Raw genomic sequence first — 18,982 nt, forward strand, 5'->3', positions numbered from 1 at the left:
TCGCTGCCGGGATTTTTGTCCCGAAGAAACATATTATATAGTTCTACATTATACAATATATACGCGTGCGCGTCTTCGACAGTAGTATAGTATATATAGCTATATAAATGCGCACTCACGACATATTATATATACCTAAAAGGCTAAACGTATATTTATATAGCGGTAATAGCGCACTTACTTGTCGTCGATATATTTTATCGTCGCGGGGGTTGGGCGCGCGAGAAAAACGAGACGAGCACCGCTAATAGTCGGTCGATTATACGTGTTAAAACAGCTGTTTACAACTTGTAAGCCGATAAATCACTCCGACAACGACCACGGCGGCGTGCGTATAATATGTGTGAGTTCCTTCCCCTCCACCAACCACCCATGTCCGATGGCAGTTTGTGACACAAATCATATCGTGCGCGTTGAGAATATCACACGTATAAATATATAATGACGTCTGTGTCTGTGTGTATGATATATATATATATATATATATAATAGTGAGAGAGGAAACGATTCGAAGATGTAATTTACGCGGATACGAAAATAGCCGCGGTCGTTATTTGGCGAACCAAGTGGATTTCGGTACGTGACTCTAAGCCGGTTCACCCGACGGAGACGAGCACATAACTCAAGAGTCTAATAAAGTCTATACATCAGTATATAAACGTGCGAAGGACGGATGTGTACTCGATATGTGTTATCCTCAAATACACAATAAATTATGTACACTTATAAGTTATAGTTATTAATGTGGACCGACTACATATACCGAACATGTATTTCGTTTAATTGTTGTATCCGCTTAATATTGTTATAAACGATGAGTTCGTACATTTTTCCATAGCTATATGCACCACAATAACCATCAATTATAATTGATTGGTATGGTAAATAATGTTATAAATCCTGTACTATAATTTTTTTTTTTTTTATTATTACACAATCTGTTCAAATAAATGTAGAACAACAAATGAATGTGATGTTAAGAGAAAAAAAGACACATGATTGACAGAACGAAGAAACGTTCCAGCGAAACTTCGATGTGTGCTTATGTACATTTTTCTTTTTATGAGATCTGTGTGACTATGTTATCTACGTCATTATAGCAAATAATATAGCCTACATTGGTATTAATTTTTCCGTTAGATTACGATTTCCAACACGTGCAATAACAAATTAAACAACTGTTTAAAAAATGCAAATGCAATTTAAGACAATTTTCATAGATATTTTATAAAATAAATATTGGCTTCTTATATTATACAGTAGAAATGTATTTTTGTATTTTAATATTCTTTATATTATTGTAATATTATTATGAAATATTATAGTTCAATTATTGACCTGTATTGTACTTAAATGCTTTATAATTTTATATTATGTAAATTATGCCATGATAATTTTATTTTATTGTTAAAAATTAAAACGCATACCTACGACTTGTAAAATTTTACTATTGATAAACATGTCATCCTTTGACATCTTTTTTTTATGAATGATGTTTGATGTATATTATTAGATTAGAATATGTTGAAGTGGGCCAACAAATAAATATACGAGAAAAATTATCGTTTCGTGTATTATCAATAAATTGAGTGCGAAGAAATGCAAACAAATACTTCAACCGTTATTATACATACAGCAGGGAATAAACATTTATATATATATATACTACTGATTGTGTAATCGATATATATGACTGCGTTTAAAAAAACTTCTATTTAACTTGTGTCAAATATTAAATAACTGTTATTAGAGTATAGTATAAAATATGATTCCAGTGTGGGCGGAGACGGGAGACTTCCGTGATAACAATCATCATGGCCTTTCTACGGATCATACGTCACAGCTTAATTTTGGTTCATCCAGGAGTAGAAACCGAGACAGAAAAGGTGAGTTATATGTACATGATACTATAAATATTATGATTTATATAGTTGGTAATCGAACCATTTGAACCAATAAACTATAAAACGGTTTTCAAACATTTACATATATCTTTGCAATAACATTGCAGATTATTTTATTTCGGGTGCAAACCAATAATAACAGTAGAGGCATATTTCCATGTTGGTATAATAATCGGATGTGAAAACCGTTTACCCTGAGATTAAAAAAAATATATTAAATCAATTTAAATGTGAATTTTCTTTCAGGGCGGGTGGACACGATTGGTGCTACCGGTATAAAAACTGAAGGTTTAGACACGGGAGTTGGCGTAGTCACCGACGACGGCAAAGACGCCAACATTAAAAATAACAAAAACACGAAAAGACAGAGGAGACAGAGGACGCATTTCACTTCACAGCAGCTTCAGGAACTGGAGGCCACGTTCACCAGAAACCGGTACCCGGACATGAGCACTAGGGAAGAGATAGCCATGTGGACGAACCTTACAGAGGCCAGAGTCAGGGTGAGTACCTTATTATTGTATTGTTTTTTTTTTTTTTTTTTTATTAACTAACTCGCATCGACATGGGCCATTAGACGGTTATATTCAGTAGGTTTTTCAACTGTTAGAGAGGGTACGGTTGGTCGGAACACGTTTTTTTGTATGTGTGGTAAGGATTTGTTGCTATAAAAACCTGGGTGGTCACCCATCCAGAAGTTAGCAAAACCAGCCGGTACGTACACTCAGAGCATTTCCGCAGTTGAGCGTACGACCACCGCCACACCGATTGACTATTTATTGTGTTTGTTGTAGTATTATGTACACCTGGCCATGAATTTTTTCCCGTCCTTCATCATTAGAAATAAATTAGACATCATAAGGTCACTGAGGGTTTTTTCACTTTCTCTTTAACATCAACGTATAAATGATTATTTTCATCATCATCCGACTGGTTATTGGATTTGCACAGGGCTCAGTGCGTCAACGTTTTCGGATCCCTAACAATCCCGGGGATTGTCCCTTTTGCAGTGGCGGGGGGCTGAGGGTATGCAGAGAATAAAATGAGTAACCGATTGACAAAAAAAAAATAAATAAATAAATAAAACCCGCGGACAAAGTCACCCATTTACTGGCGGAAAGCGAGGGGATCGTTACAGCAGGGATAATCCTTTTTGGTTTATATTAATACTGATGTACACTATGCGTTTAAATCTGGCGTGTCCGAACGTTGTCAGTTTTTCAGTCTGTTGTCTGAACCCTGTTTTAGTATTCATGTCCGGAACGCACAGAAATAGTATGTTATTTTATACAAGGGCCAATATAGGGATGTTTTGTGTTTTACCCTAAATCACGAATTCTTTTGGTATATTATTTCATTTATTTCGAATAATAGGTATTTGTATTATACTATGTTTACTATTTAATTATTTGACAATTAATTACCATCCTATTAAACAATATTGTATACTAAAAATATTTCTCAACTCATATTTCCTACAATGTTTTAATACTTACCCAATAATAGTTATAAACAATATTATTGTACGTTTCAATATTAATTTCTGGTATAATTTAGTTGAACAATTATTAGAATCCAATTGTAATGTTAATAATATTGTTACTCGATATTTACTTAAAAAATATTAGTTCAAATGACGAATAGTAAATGATTACTTATACTTATCAGTAAATATTAAACTATAAAAAAATTATATAATATTATAGTTTGAATTTGAGTTATACACAGAACTTCGCCATATCATAATATTTTTTATAGACAGGTATAACTCATTTATTATACAAACAGATAATAACTATTGTATAATACCTACGAGTTAAAATTAAATTTATTGAAACCTCACTGTAATTTAACATTTTGTTTCTCGTCTTATACTCGTACAATATATAGTTGATAAATTTATAAATTAAATGACTATATTGTCATAATAATTATCACATACCTGATATCATGGTTTGTGCATTTTGAGTGATTATTATATATCTGATCGTTTCAAGCACTAATAATAATAATCAAGCACATACCGTTCATATATATATATATTTGTATGGTTTATTGAACCGTGACCAGGATTTACCGATATACCTACTATTATGTATAAAACATACACACTGACTGAAATAATTAATCTCTAAATGCACTCGCGGTCACTGTGATAACGATGATATTATTTGCATTTTACACGGGACTTAGGTTTGAATTTGTGTTCACCATTGTAGGTTTATCCTAGATTACTGGATGTAATTAGTCGGCAAAATACCGTCGATAGTCATTATTTGCACACCGAGGAAATGGGTACCGGGGAGGTATTAAATATGTGTATATATTTATATACTCGGCCATCATACAATTATAAACTTTATGTATACATATATGATATATGTACATTGAAAATCCCAGTATGACGAGAGAGGATGATGAGAATGTCTGACTTTGTGCGTGTGTTTTTAGTTGTACGTATAACACTCACCTCACCATTAATAAAAGCGACCGACAGAGCCAAACGTATATATTATACATTATATTACACAGTCATTTAGAATTATTTATCGATATTATATGAAAAATTAGGAATTAAAACACCTGCTGTTGTAGTACTATACACACACACACACACTCATACTGATATATGTATAAATATATATATATATATATATATATCGTATGTAAAGCTCGCACGCGTTATCCCTCTGTCGGTGGTGGCCGGACGACGACCCGGGGGTTGACAATCCAGATTTTTCGTCCGCCATTTTGTGTTCCCGGTTGATATACGGTCACCGGGTTGGACTTCAACAGAGATTATTGTTTTTATATGACCCGTATTTACGTATAAGCCCATCGAGCGGGACGCATAAATATGGCTTTTTAACACGTTTAACGAGTGCCGCCACCACCGCCGCTGAGTTTGGGTAATTAAATTTTATTTCACGAACCGCAATGGTGCAAGCTTTCTCGCGCGCATTCCGTATGTCTGCACAATCGGTGGTTTTTCGAGATTAGTTTTCCACGTTTTTAGAGCTCATCATAATTATTATTCTTAGTACTCCCATAATATATTGTATAGACTCGTGCACAGGGTGTCTATAATGATATTATATTGGCGATAATATTTTAATGATAAAAGTACAGGTATTTATTATGTATGATTTATGATTTGTGATTTCATAGGTTAAATAAAAATAATATAATAAGTTATAAAAATAACTTTATGAATAATACACTCATCTTCGCTTTCTTTATAAAAGAATTAGCAGGAGGAATTTTTAATTTTATATATGGGTTATTCACACTAGTAAATTGAATTTAGTTGTTTCAATTAGTTCAAAGTTGATCATTTCATCCAAGGTCCAAGATTATATTCAAAAGTAGGTACTCTAGACATGTACCTATACCTATAATATGGCCCGATTAATATAAATACATGTAAAACTATAAGTCAGCTATCATCTGAAGAGTGTGAGTGCGTTGATTGGGTTTATTATAAGCTTTGTATTATATCAATATTTAGGTATTATAACTTTGAAGTTGTTCTTTTACAGTAATTTCAATGGTACGGTAATTATTATTAATTATAGAAGATATTGATTGCGATTACTTAGATTTCAAAAATAATAAATATATTAATAGTTTTGTAATTGTTAAAATGTTTTTATACATTAAAAAAAAAAACAGTTTAATAATGTTGCAACTATTATTGGTTCTAAACACTTTAATTTAAAAAGAATGAAATTTGTATTGCATAAAATATATAATATACACTGCAAACGGATACTTAATTTATGTGTACCTATCTTAAAATACAACTTTATAAGAAAATTATGATCTATAAGTGTCTAATTTTTGAATAACAAACTTCAGTCTAGAATTTACAATATTTAATTTTAACACGCCAACTAAACATATTTAAATTAGATATTTATTAAAAACAAGAGCTCTGTGTAAAATAAACATATTAAAGGTTCATTCCGTCCTTTTAGATATTTTGTTAAAAGGTTTTTAGTATACTAAAAATGGAAAGAAAATAACAAAGCTATTTAGCAGCAGGCATCTGTAACTCTTTTGTATGTGTAACAAATACAAATATTGGTCGTTTTTTGACCGCGTTTTTTAAAACAAAAATAAAAAAGAACCAAAAATACTACTCAATAAATACTCTAATCAGTCGGTCGTTTTCAACAAAAGAGTCAACACGCCGACGACACGTAATCGTTTGTTGTTATCTGTTAAATAAGAGGGCAGATATGATGACAAATAATGGGAAGAAAAAAAAACGTGTTCTAGTGTCGTGTTTTACAACTTGGTAAATACTAACGCGGGTATACCACTCGTTGTTTTCTATCTACAAACACACACCAGTTTCATGCACTTATCTTGTTTATACTGGTACCTACTTGATAAAGTTATAAAATTGTTCGTAAATTTAATCATAAAAAATGTATATATATTAGGCAATATTGTTAAATATGTACGTGATTCTATATTTTAAATTATGATTCATTGTAATTTAGTCCAAGAGAGAGGAGAAAAAAATAACAAAAATACGAAGAAAAAACGAGTGAGGGAAGAGAATTTCTGAGTGGTTTAGTTAAATAAAAAAATGAATAAAAACGTTTGCGGGAAAAGAGAAGATTTATGTGATAGAAAGAACAGGCCACCTTCACTTGACGTGATTTATAACCCAAAACGCCATTTTGTTCCCGTTCTGAAAAGCAAAACCGTTCATTTCAGATGGAAATTAAAAATATATAAATAAAAGCAAACCTTAGATTCGTAAATGCCACGAGTATTCACAAATAACACTATAAATAAGTTCTTAGAAGAACGTCCAAAAGATAAAGATATTCTGACGTTTTTAATTTATATTTTATTTCGTCGATACATTTTTTAATAGAATACTTAATCAATCAATGGCATGTTTCAGAATTTATACAAGTCGTAAAATTAATTTACTATTTGCCAACATTACTTAAAAATCATTACTAAAATACTTTTTAAATTGTATTGTTGACTGATAAATCGTGATAGACGCGAACAGTAATACAATTTCAAAAACGAAATATTAAAAAAAAATGCAAATTAAGATAATAAACATAAAGTATAAAAGAATTTGTAAAATACATAATGTAAAATATTTACTGTTTAATATTTGTGTTTAAAGTATGATAAATATTTTATAAAAATATCGTTATAACATATTCCTATATAATATGTTTCGTAAATAATGTATTACACATTTATATTAAGCTTATTTAAAAATAAGTGTTATATTATTCAATAATAATTTGATATTGATATATTATGCATTTTAATATTTCAAAATATATAATATATAGGGCAATAGGGAATGTATTATAATATAATATATATTATAATTGTTAAATAATATGAAAAATAATCACGATTTATTCATACGATACAATTTAATATATGTACCTACAAAGTGTAACAGATAGAACTGGCTTAACTTGTTAAGTTAACTATTTTTATTTATTTTTTTATTTTATTTTTATTAAGTGACCCTAGTGCTACATGCATAATACATTTTTTTAATGTTTATTTTTTAGTATTGAAAATAAAAAAAACTTAATTTCATAAAAAATGTTTTGGATAAATTCAAAATAGCCTATCTGATTATAAGAACAATGCTGATGATAAAAATATTTATGTAAGTCAAATAGATTATTTTTTTGATTAAATTAATTTGGAGCATAACAACTGTTTTAAAAATTTGAATTTTGAGAATTTCCTGATATGAGTATATTTCTCAAATTATTTACTTATCATATTTTTGTCATACGTTGAATCAGCATAATTTTTTTTTCTTTTGATCAGGTCTTTCTGTTACATTGAATATAAAATTGTATAATTATATACCTTTAATACTGTGTATATTATATTGCTATGTGCATGTATGTAGTCGCCTTTGATCATAATCCATCATCATAACATAAAACGATGGCTAGGCGTGAATAAAAGTTACACAATAATAATAATAATATATTACAGACAAATTAGCTTGTATTGACGTTATCAATTGAAATCATGTTGGCACAGTAAGTTATCGTATACCGAACGGGTGCGCGATCAAACGTATTTGTAACGTAATTTTATTCTCCGGGGAAAATGGACCGAAACAAAAACCAATAATACGGCCACCGTTCTCCGTCGGGAAGATACTTGAGATGCAACGAAAGGGACGCGGTGGGCAGAGGGGAATCTGCGGCGGCAGTATGTGTGCCGCAGTAATCAAAGCACACACGGGATTACCACACACGGACAGGGAGCTCGCGGATTAGAATTGCTGCGATGGTCGCGTGGCCTAGGGGTTCGACTGCAAGTTTTGGTTTTGACGAATGACTTCGCTTATGGTCGCGGACAAGTTCAATTAAGTCGGATTCAGTTCGCCCTCTCTCCCCTATCTCTTTGACCCTCTCACTCTCTCTCTCTGTCACTCCACCGCGGGGAGCCGCTTTTATTGGTATTCACGGAAGCACTGCCACCCCCTACACGTAATATTGACCCCCCCCCCCACCCATCCTGTAGGATCATACGCTTAAGCTGCCGAAACACAATAAAACACGGGGACAAACCCCCTGTATACATACATATTCTATACAGTAACCGTTGTTTTATTGCACGCAGAAATCCACGTTACATTATTAAATCGATTTCGCCACCCTGCGATTTCCAAAGGCCCCGCTCGTCCCCTCGGTTATCAAAACAGTATTACTTCCCTTTACAGTAAGAAGAAAACCGAATAAAAACAAACAAAACATTTTTTTTTTTAAATCACCGTGATGAATAACAGAATAACTCTTTCTGATCTCAGAATAAATAATAGTAGACGTTTCGAATAATATCAATGAAGTTAAAAGTCATGTTATAATAATATTATATTCGTTCTATATTGTATATATAGTTTATGATGTATGAGTTATGAGTAAGTACTAATTAAGTTACATTATTAGTTTTTTTTTAAATTAATATCTATAAAAATGTATTTGTTGGGTAGAAAGCTTGAAAATTTTAATAAAGGCTCCTAAATTTTGTTACAATAGCAGTTGAAAAATAAAAGAAATTCATAGTCACAACTTTTTTTCCAAGCAATCAAAGTTTGAATTTTAACAAAATGCGTAAAAATCTCGAAAATTTGCAAATTATTTTAAGCTAGAAATTCATAAAAAAAATTCTTTTTAAATCTAAGATTTGAAAATTTTTAATAATCTATAATATATCTTAGACATATAAAGTCTCTGCTCAGAATCGTTTTTCGTATACAATGATATAATATCATTGGATTCAAATTTAGTTCCATCCATTATTAAAGTAACCCACTTGTAAGGTGAGAGCAGAGTGACATCCACGACTTACCCTCTTTTTTTTTTATTGAAGTTAAAAACATCGACAACAAAGGTTATTAGTTTTTTGTTTAATACATAATATGAGTCATTTCTTGAACTCAAATCATACAATTAAAATTTTGAGGGATTTCCACGAACATTAATATTATGGTTATCTTTAGAAGAAGGTTTAAATTGTACTGTATAGCTAGATTTTTTTAAGAAAGCTAACATTATTATTATAATTACACGAGCTATTAATATTTTAAATTTTCAACATTTATTTGAATAGTAGATATAATAATATAGGTAAACGTACATTTTCAAATGCTTATCTTATACTTAGTAAATTGTAAGTAACAAAATAAATAAAACTAACGTATAATTATATACGTATTAATAATACTAATCGTATGCTCAATTATCTATCAATTTTCATTTCTTTTTTTTTTATTTAATACGGAATTTATAGGGGTACTTCTTACAATTAATAAAATATTTTTAAATATCAAAGCTAGAGCAAAAAAATGTTTTTGTAACCTTTCAATATTACCCTTATCATCATCCTTAGCATCAATTTTTCAATACAATGTCCGAGCATTTTCTAATACGTAATATATTATAATTATTTATAATATACATCTACGTCCTGAAATAACACTATGAAATAATGATAACTACAATAACGACTCTGCGGCTACATTAAATAATGATAATAATATTATTATCATATCATGCGGTCCGTCGCCTTGGTTTCGTGCGTCGGCGAAAAACGAGGCGCGCACACCTCGCGGCGGGCGCGCGCGCGCTCCACCCGGGATTACTCGGTTGTTGTTAATCGATCAGCACTCGGCGGCACTGCCACTGGCTTACAAACAACCCACACACACCCACACATATACCCACACAATAAAACGTATAATTTATACACCATACACGCGTGTGCGAACAGTATATAATATATTTCGTCGTGCAGTGTGTTCCAGCCGGCAAATACGTCAGTATATAGTAGTATGATATGATTATAATAAAATATTATGGAGGGATATCCACACTCCGGACGCGGTCCCTCTCGCCGCCTCCGCCACGGCGAAAGAATCAATTTATGATCCGACGAGATTTTAAAACGTGTACCGAATATACAATATGCTGTGTGTGTGTGTGTGTGTGTGTATATGATATTATATATGTGTATAATATGTGCATATATTTATATACCAACACTATATACCGTCCCGATCGGCCGCCGAACGGTATTACAATCGTTTTTCCGATATTTTATTTCCCATATATACATAATATAACGCCCGCGATACATCCCTCGTCCCTCACCCCCCTTCATAATACATATATATATATATATACACTATTATTATATATACGTACACGTGCCGGCATTTATGTGTACACACGCGCGTTACATTGTTATTTATATTATATTTATTGTGTGTGTGTATATTATTATTATTATTATTTATATTCCGCGAGCGAATTAATAGTCCGCTAAATCCGTTTAAATTAACGCATTATACCCGCCGCCGCACGATAAATACATTACGATAAATACCGTTTGATATTACTATTCCTCGCGATGTGTTATTGACTCGTGTAATCCGATGTAATGAAAAATTGTCCGTATAGACGGCGGGCTGCAGCAGCAATATACATAATAATAGTAATAATATAATATTACGTATCCATTGCAGTATTTTAATATTGTCATGTCGGTTCCGATAATAAACCTACACGGCGCAATGAGTCTGCGGTCTACTAGAATAATAATAATAATAATAATAATAATACCTACGCCCTATTATATTATATTTTACCTATATTATATTGTTTTATGATAATATAATAGTTGCCTCCGCGGAAGACAGCGCATCCACGACTACTTTGTTTTATATCATCATAATATAAGTTACTGTTTATCTACATTTAGATTCCGAGTGGAGCGTAGAAGTATTGATTTAACAATTTTGTGGTTTTTTTTACGTGACGTCACTTTATTATTGGGAGCAGTAAATCGTATGTAAATATATGCTTTGATCTTAATAAGTACCTTTGACTTTTGAGGATGATTCCTGGTAACAAATTGAATCAGATCAGTAGTATATAGCATATTTAGGGGGTAAAAAGCAGAAAATTCGCTGTATTTTCAAAATAATCACAGTTATGGAAGAAATCGATTGTTTTTTTATTATAATTTTTTTTTTTTTTTTTGGAAAATGGAAAATAAGTGTAATAATTTTCACCGAATATTTACATTAGTCTTTTCTATAGGCATGGTATATAATTTTCAAACAATATTAATTATTTTTTAGTTACTATTTATGTTAGGCCAAAAAGCTTGAAAGTTGGACACAAAGATCCTCATAAGTTATGGTTATTACCGATATTTAAAAATGAATTGAGCTGTAATCTACATTATTCTTTTATGTGGTTTGAAGTAAAAATTTTGTCGAATCATCAAAATCACAATATAATGTGTTACCTATCGCAGTTAATCTTTTTGTGGTTTATTTGGTAGAATTTTAAAGTTCCTAAAATCCTTAAAAATATTTATTATATTCTAAATTGCTTTGAATATATTTTAAGTACACATTTTGAAAAAACTTTTTTTCATTTAATATTCCGTTATTCAAAAAAATATTATTCGTATAGGAACTTTTTGTCAATACGAATAGTGTATATTTTATTGTTTGTCTATTTCGGCTGAGTAAATTTTTAGGTATAGGTATACTATTCATATTGTACGTACTACGGATATATTTGATTTTCTTGTATACCATTAGGATCGTAAAACAATAATGTAACGGAAACGACCAATGTATCTGATGAATGATGATCTATAGCCATACCAAACTGCAGTTCAATACGACCGTGAGATTTTGCCGGCTGGGCAATTATCATTATTTATTAACCTTATATCATTCTTTGATAAAACATATTTATATTAGTACGCGTTATTTTATTTATTTTTAACCATCACATGTACCAAACGCCATGAACGCCCCTCAGTTACTTATAAGATACATAAAATATTTTACACATTATCCGCCGATTAAATAGGTGCACGACACTTTACCATAAACCAACCCATCCTAACGTGTGCGTGTGCGGCATGATTGAAAACAGCTCACTAACTGAATTTCAGGGATTTGTATTGAGTTTGTAAACTGCGGTATAGGCGGTACCTGCGTGTGGTTGATATAATAAAAACTCCTTCCAAAATAAAATCTCACTCATATTATTATACCGTAGTGCATATAACAGGGGTAGCGAACCTTTTTTGGGTCTAGTGCCTAATTTTTGCAATCAAGATTTCGACAATTTTTCCCGCGGCCAAAGTTTGCAAACACTTAATAGAACATAATAAATATATTGATAATAATATAGAAACACAATCAATTTTGCATGGGAATATTATAATTTTTAAAGTGTATATAATTTGTTGCTTTGAATTTTTCACAAGCAATATTTTATGAACATCATAATTATTCACAGTTTTAATTTGTACGTGCCATTTTTGGTTCACCACCTCTGCAGCTTTATAATATAAACGCGGAATGTCTCTACACAAGACTAGGAAACTTATTATAATACGTGTACTTATATCGGTGGTATAGATTTATAATATATATATATATATAGTGTTATTCAACATAATGATATATTATGTACGGCACGTTCACTGCAATCGCTCTGTATACGGATCGTAAAAATATAATTCCTAATACCTACCAACCACATAATATTATATTATATTATAATATCATGAACTGTAGTGATATTATATACATCGTGGGTGGGGGGCGATATTCGCACCACTTCGGCCGCGGGGTGTACCTTGCTGCACGCCGTCACTACATCACCCCGCGACCATCACCCATCTTCATCGCCACCGCCGTCGTCATATATATATATATTATAGGTATATATATTATTATACACCTATTATATATATATATATATATATATATATAATATACGTATATGCGCAGTCAGCAGTGCGCGGTGGAGATGAGGTAATAAAGATTAACGAGCTTTCTGATTGATGCTGACAACGCTGGGCGCCCGTCGGGGGCTCGTTATTTATACCGTTGGATGCTGTGGCTGCTCTGCGGTCCTATCCTTCCGCGGCGTTGCCTGCGGTATCCGCCGCCGCCGCGTTCACGTAGTTATGGCCAGCCCATCGCGTCCAAGATTAATGACGTCCCGTCGCCACGGCGGCGGGTGAAGTGCAGTGCTAGGGTGGGAGGGGGTAGGGGAGCGGAAGCGGCGACGGATCCGCCGCGCCTGTTTTCCCACGACGAGCACGCGCACTTTAAAAGATTTCCAAAACGCCTCCGTATATCGGGTGCGTATTATTATTAATATTATTATTATTATTATTACATTGTACAAATACAATATGGTACGGATGAATAATTGAGACGAAAATACCTCGCAGTGGCGTTTAGGGGCTGCCGACGGACGGACGTCTGCACGCGGATCTTCCTGAAATCCAAAACGACAAAAATTATATTTTGATATCGCATTATTATTATTATTATTATTATTTGATAGAAGGTTAGAAATAAACAACAATTCAATGGTATTTATTTGTTTTAAATTGTTATGAAATGTATGATGATGATATTAGAAATCCTCATGTCATTTAAAACTATTTTGCGCTGGCTGCAAGTAAAATATACTGTTTTTTTTTTTTTTTTTAATTTTAAAAGTTTATATCCTATTATATTATGATAGTTTTTGATAAAAAACTAGACGATTTCAAATTGTAAATTAACACGTTCGATGTTAAACTATTATATTACCACCCAGTTTTTTCTGATAACATTATACTTTTTTTAATACTTATAATGTCCCCGTCGACGATTAATTTACCCTATTTTTTATATTCATTATTATAAATTTATACATATAGTGCCGTTGCCGTCATACAGATGTTTACGTATTATTTTAATATCAAATAATATTTTCGTTTTGACCTGTTGAACTGGTCACATTTTTCAATTATTGCTACTATCATAGTTGTATCGAGTTACCAAGTTACCGAGTTTCGCCATACCTGCAAGCGAGTATTGCATGGTATAATACATATATAATATATTGGGGGATGTAGTGGCCGGGCGGATCAAGGCGTCGGATGCGTCGCACATCGTCACTGATTCGAATCACGGTCATGGGGGTCATCGCTTTCCGGAAAGTTCATGCTGTCTGGAAAGAGAGGCCGCCGCCCCCCACCCGAGCATGGCAGAAACCTACGTGTGCCCACTCGTAATTCCACCAAAAACATCCACGAGTACCAAAACTAACAGTTTCCTCCCCGACAGTTCCACAGGCTAATGGCCCTTGTTGTCGAAGCCTCAACCTTCCAATAAAAAAAAAAAATAATAATCTATCACGCGAATCGTGTATATATTATAGGACGACTACTGATTGGTCCCAAACACTGAAATAGTATTTCGGGTAGTATAGAGATAAAATACGAATTGCTTCCTATGAACTTTAAGAATAATTATAATACGCAACTATATGTTATTTTACACTGACTTATGACTGTCAAAATACTTATAGGTATGGTTAATGTGTTGCTATATTGTCATTTTATATGCATAATACTCTAAATGTCTAAATATACCTTATAATTATAGAATAATAAAATGGTATTGTATAAATCGGTTGGCTACAACAAAGAATATAATAAATAAATAAATATTGTGGTATGAATTTACAACTTATATTTTTGACGAATAAGAGTTTGGTATAGTCATTCATGTATTTTAATGTTTTCACCAATTAACTTTGAGCGATCTAGTTAGATATCTAGATATGTAAGATCATATTTATGAACTTTCTCGGACATCGTAAAACCTATTATGAAATATGTTATGAAAATCGATTTCTACATAATTATTATGGAATCTAATAATTTGAACAGTATTGTATTCGTATAATGATACATTTTTATCAAGAACCAGTTCCGTATTACCTCCATGAATAATTATTGTATTATATATATATATATCTACATCGTGGTTGTATACGACAATCGTGCATCGGCCGTGAGGGCTACATGATTATCGCGAACATCGTGCAGGAAATAACGATTCCTACAACATAAATATTAAACAAGTGTTATTATAACCACGATAGAATAAATCAAAGACATTATATATTTTCTTTAACGCATCGTGTTTTAGTGTAATTCGTTTTATCCCTTAAACCCGCCGGAGACGGGAACCGTATGGCAGACGAATAAAAATAATAAAGTCGCGTCAGTTAAACTATATATCGTATATTGTACAAACTATAATAAAGACTGCCAACTGATTTATTATACAGCCGGGGACTATAACCGCGGTTTCAGTTCGTTAAAATATACCGAATTAGAGTTTTGGTTGAGTGTTTCGCAATCCAAATTGAATTTTCTGTGACTCGAAATAAAATCACGCAATATGTATATTGTATAATATAATATGGACATATCATATTATTATATATCATTAATTGGAACAACGTGTATTTAAGGTATAGGTACATGGCATGGTGGTCACATGCTCAGTTGTAACTTCAACCTTTCAAAGTCAAAACAAAATACAAAAAATATTTAGAAATCATTGTTTCTAAGTTGACCGTTCCAGATACTGCCGATCCTGTTTTTATCGTTCAATGTTATGTCATTCCAATAAATAAAAAATTAACAATTATTGGCTTCCCCATAATATCATTGAAATTGCATTGTAATATATTATGAAATGCCTTTTCTAAAATTAAAACTCAATAGTTATTACAATATCTATATACTTACATATTGTTTTATGCTGGTTGCACGATGATGAAAGTGAATTCATTACCTTCCGTATTCCATGACATTAGATATTTACACATAAGCTAGCCAATTATCAAAATGTTCGTTTGATAAAATCAATTTCGTGTATAAACTGACATGAGTATGAAGAAAAAATTCGAAAAATCAAAACGCTTGTCTTCAAATACCTATTTGTCAAAATTATTCTTACTCATTAAACGTATTTTGTATACGATACACAGGTATGGTTCAAAAACCGGAGGGCCAAGTGGCGAAAACGCGAGAGGAACGCGATGAACGCTGCAGCGGCTGCGGCCGTGGACTTTAAGAACGGTTTTGGAACGCAATTCAACGGTCTCATGCAACCATTCACCGACACCGACTCGCTGTACAGTACAGCTTACACGTCGTACAACAATTGGGCGACCAAGGTGAGATTTTTTTATACAAATGCAATTTATTACACTTGCTTACGGTAATCGATAGAGGTATAAAAAAAAAATTGTCCATCGCAGGTTTTCAATTTTATACTCTCTTAAATTTGTATGGTTATCATTTTTTTAATACACGATTTTTCGCATTTTTTCACCCATTTTCCAAGTGTCGTATGATATCATAAATGCCCTTTATTCTAGTGCTGAATTTAATAAGTTTGTCCGATTTTATTAATAAGTCCGTTTTCACACTGATTTCAACATACATACTTGGGCACTATTCGATGAAGGTGTAATCACTTTATAAAAATATGCATATGTATTATTGAATGATTGGCTGAATAAAATTGAATTTTCGTTTCCATGTGGGAACTATAGTGGGCGGTACGTACAGTGTACGTCGTACACTCAATCCCACTTTATGATTAATTATTTATAGGCACGAAAAATTATGAAAAATAATAATATATTTATGTCGACGAATATCACGCAGGTGCCAAGCCCGTTGGGATCGAAAACATTCCCGTGGTCGGTGAATCCATTGGGCACCGTGAACCATCACCACCACCAAGCGCCCGTCAACTGTTTCAATGCGGCCACTTCGGCGGCCGGGTCCATGCTGCCGACGCCCGCGCCGCAGAACGGGCCACCGTACTGCCCGCCCACCACGCCATACTCCGTGTACCACCACCGGCCGGCCGAACCGTGCAACGTCATGTCCAGCAGCATCGCCAGCCTCCGGCTCAAGGCCAAACAGCACGCTTCCGGGTTCGGAGGTTACCAACCCGCAGGTTCGCCGGGTTCGCTGCAGGTGCAGGCCAACGGCGGCAACCGATCATCGTCGTCGTCATCGTGTCAGCAACAGTACGGCGGCGGACAGGGCGCGGGTGGCGGCGGCGGTGGCGGAGGTGGCGGAAATTCCGGCAGCGAAGGCACCCGGACGCCCGTCTGACGTGAAGAGCGGACCGGAGGGAGCGTCCGGTACACGGTTGAAGACCTGTTGGACTTCAAAGAGGAAATGGACGACGGCGACGGCGGTGCGTCTGTCGCGGGTGGTGCCGACAGTGGTGACGAAGTCGACGGCGACGGTGATGACGACGACGACGAAGATGACGAAGAGGTGGACGCGGGCGTCGACAACCTAGTCGGAGACCAACTACACCATCACCATCATCATCACCACCACCACCAGCAGCAGCGGCAACAGCAACAGCAACAGCATCACCACCATCACCACCATCATCACCAACAGCAGCAGCAGCAGCAGCATCAGCAACAGCAGGTGGACGGCGGTGGCCAGCCAGTCAAACAACACGCCACCGAATTGACGCAAATGCATGCCGCCACTGCGGCCATGCTTTAATCGCCTGCTACGTCGTTTTCGTCGTCGTTTGTACGTATTTTGTGTAAATTATTAGCTTAAAATTCGTGTTTAAGTACCAAAAAGGGGTGTGTCAACGAGTTTGTTTAACTTGAAAATCGGAAAACCCACCCTGTACCTACTGTATAACCTGTAAATATTTCACGCGTTTTGTACATATTGTGTGAGTTGTGTATAAATATGTGTTTGCCACCGACGTACCCCCACCCCCACCCGGCCCCATCCATTTCACGCTATCGAATAGAAACGATTGACACGTATACATTATAATATGCACAAAGGGGAGGGGGGTTCCATGAAGTGGGTGGTTTAAAAAAAAAAAAAATAATCGATCAGAAAATTGTTTGGTGAAAATACATTTAGGTATTACTTTAAATTTGAGAGTGGTTAGAAAAAATTAAAAAATTCCGAAAGCAGTGGTGCCAATAGAAGTTTTTTTTTGAGTATGTCACAAAATTCAAAAATTTCGTACCTACTTTGGGGGACAATCTGCGGGGCCATCGGAAAATTGATTCATCATCTTCGACATAAGTAATATTATGCTGAACATCGTATCCTCAGGTATCCTCGTGTTGTCTGTCGCACACACATAATGATAATAGTTCACATAGAACGCGGCTCACCCACCCCTCTTACATATGATATGTGTACCAATATTGTCGCTAGACTTCTTGCTGACCTATATCCGTATTGCAGAGTGGATAGCCGCTTATACCACGGTACATTAAATAACGCGTCTTCCGCGGCTCACTCTGTATATGCGTATACCGCGGTTTTCTTAACTTCTCACCGTTAAAAAATCTCCCTAAGCTACAATGTATATTATTATTATTTTATATTAAATTATCGTGTACTAAATGAACATAATAAAAGTATTGTGTAAGTCTAACATATTATTATTATTTAATTGTCTCATATACGAACGATATATATATATATATATATATATACATAATATGTATATCATAATTATGCGTATTTTGTACAGTGTGTATACGATACCCACATTTAATGTATTTGAATAGTTCTTGAGTATATTATATATTATTATTATTATATTTTACGAATATTATTACGGCAATAATAAGAAACCATTCGTCTAGTCC

At 33.7% G+C, this 18,982-nt stretch overlaps 2 protein-coding genes across 5 annotated transcripts in view; both read left to right on the top strand.

Annotated features, from left to right (window-relative positions):
* Window positions 1–17,447, top strand: part of Ptx1 (pituitary homeobox homolog Ptx1) — a 40,059-nt gene extending 22,612 nt beyond the window's left edge. For all 4 annotated transcript variants that reach the window (XM_015519815.2, XM_015519816.2, XM_015519818.2 and 1 more), the window contains exons 3-6: window positions 1,776–1,886; window positions 2,151–2,407; window positions 16,304–16,492; window positions 16,989–17,447. In XM_015519815.2, the coding sequence (XP_015375301.1) occupies window positions 1,776–1,886; window positions 2,151–2,407; window positions 16,304–16,492; window positions 16,989–17,447 (1,016 nt within the window). The remainder of the gene's footprint in view (window positions 1–1,775; window positions 1,887–2,150; window positions 2,408–16,303; window positions 16,493–16,988) is intronic.
* A 66-nt stretch (window positions 17,448–17,513) lies between these two features.
* LOC149056268 (uncharacterized) lies at window positions 17,514–18,102 on the top strand. The gene has a single exon (XM_089226511.1). It carries the CDS (start codon window positions 17,514–17,516, stop codon window positions 17,856–17,858), a length of 345 nt encoding a protein of 114 aa, XP_089082637.1. The 3' UTR covers window positions 17,859–18,102.
* Window positions 18,103–18,982: the final 880 nt, after the last annotated feature.

The sequence above is a fragment of the Diuraphis noxia genome, unplaced genomic scaffold (genome assembly GCF_037042655.1).
Source record: "Diuraphis noxia isolate RWA-SAM2 unplaced genomic scaffold, SU_Dnox_SAM2 contig0004, whole genome shotgun sequence".
Classification (NCBI taxonomy): Eukaryota; Metazoa; Arthropoda; class Insecta; order Hemiptera; family Aphididae; genus Diuraphis; species Diuraphis noxia.

Coding starts and splice junctions, on each gene's coding strand:
- LOC149056268 (XM_089226511.1), top strand. CDS start 17,514: ATGGACGACGGCGACGGCGGTGCGTCTGTCGCGGGTGGTGCCGACAGT.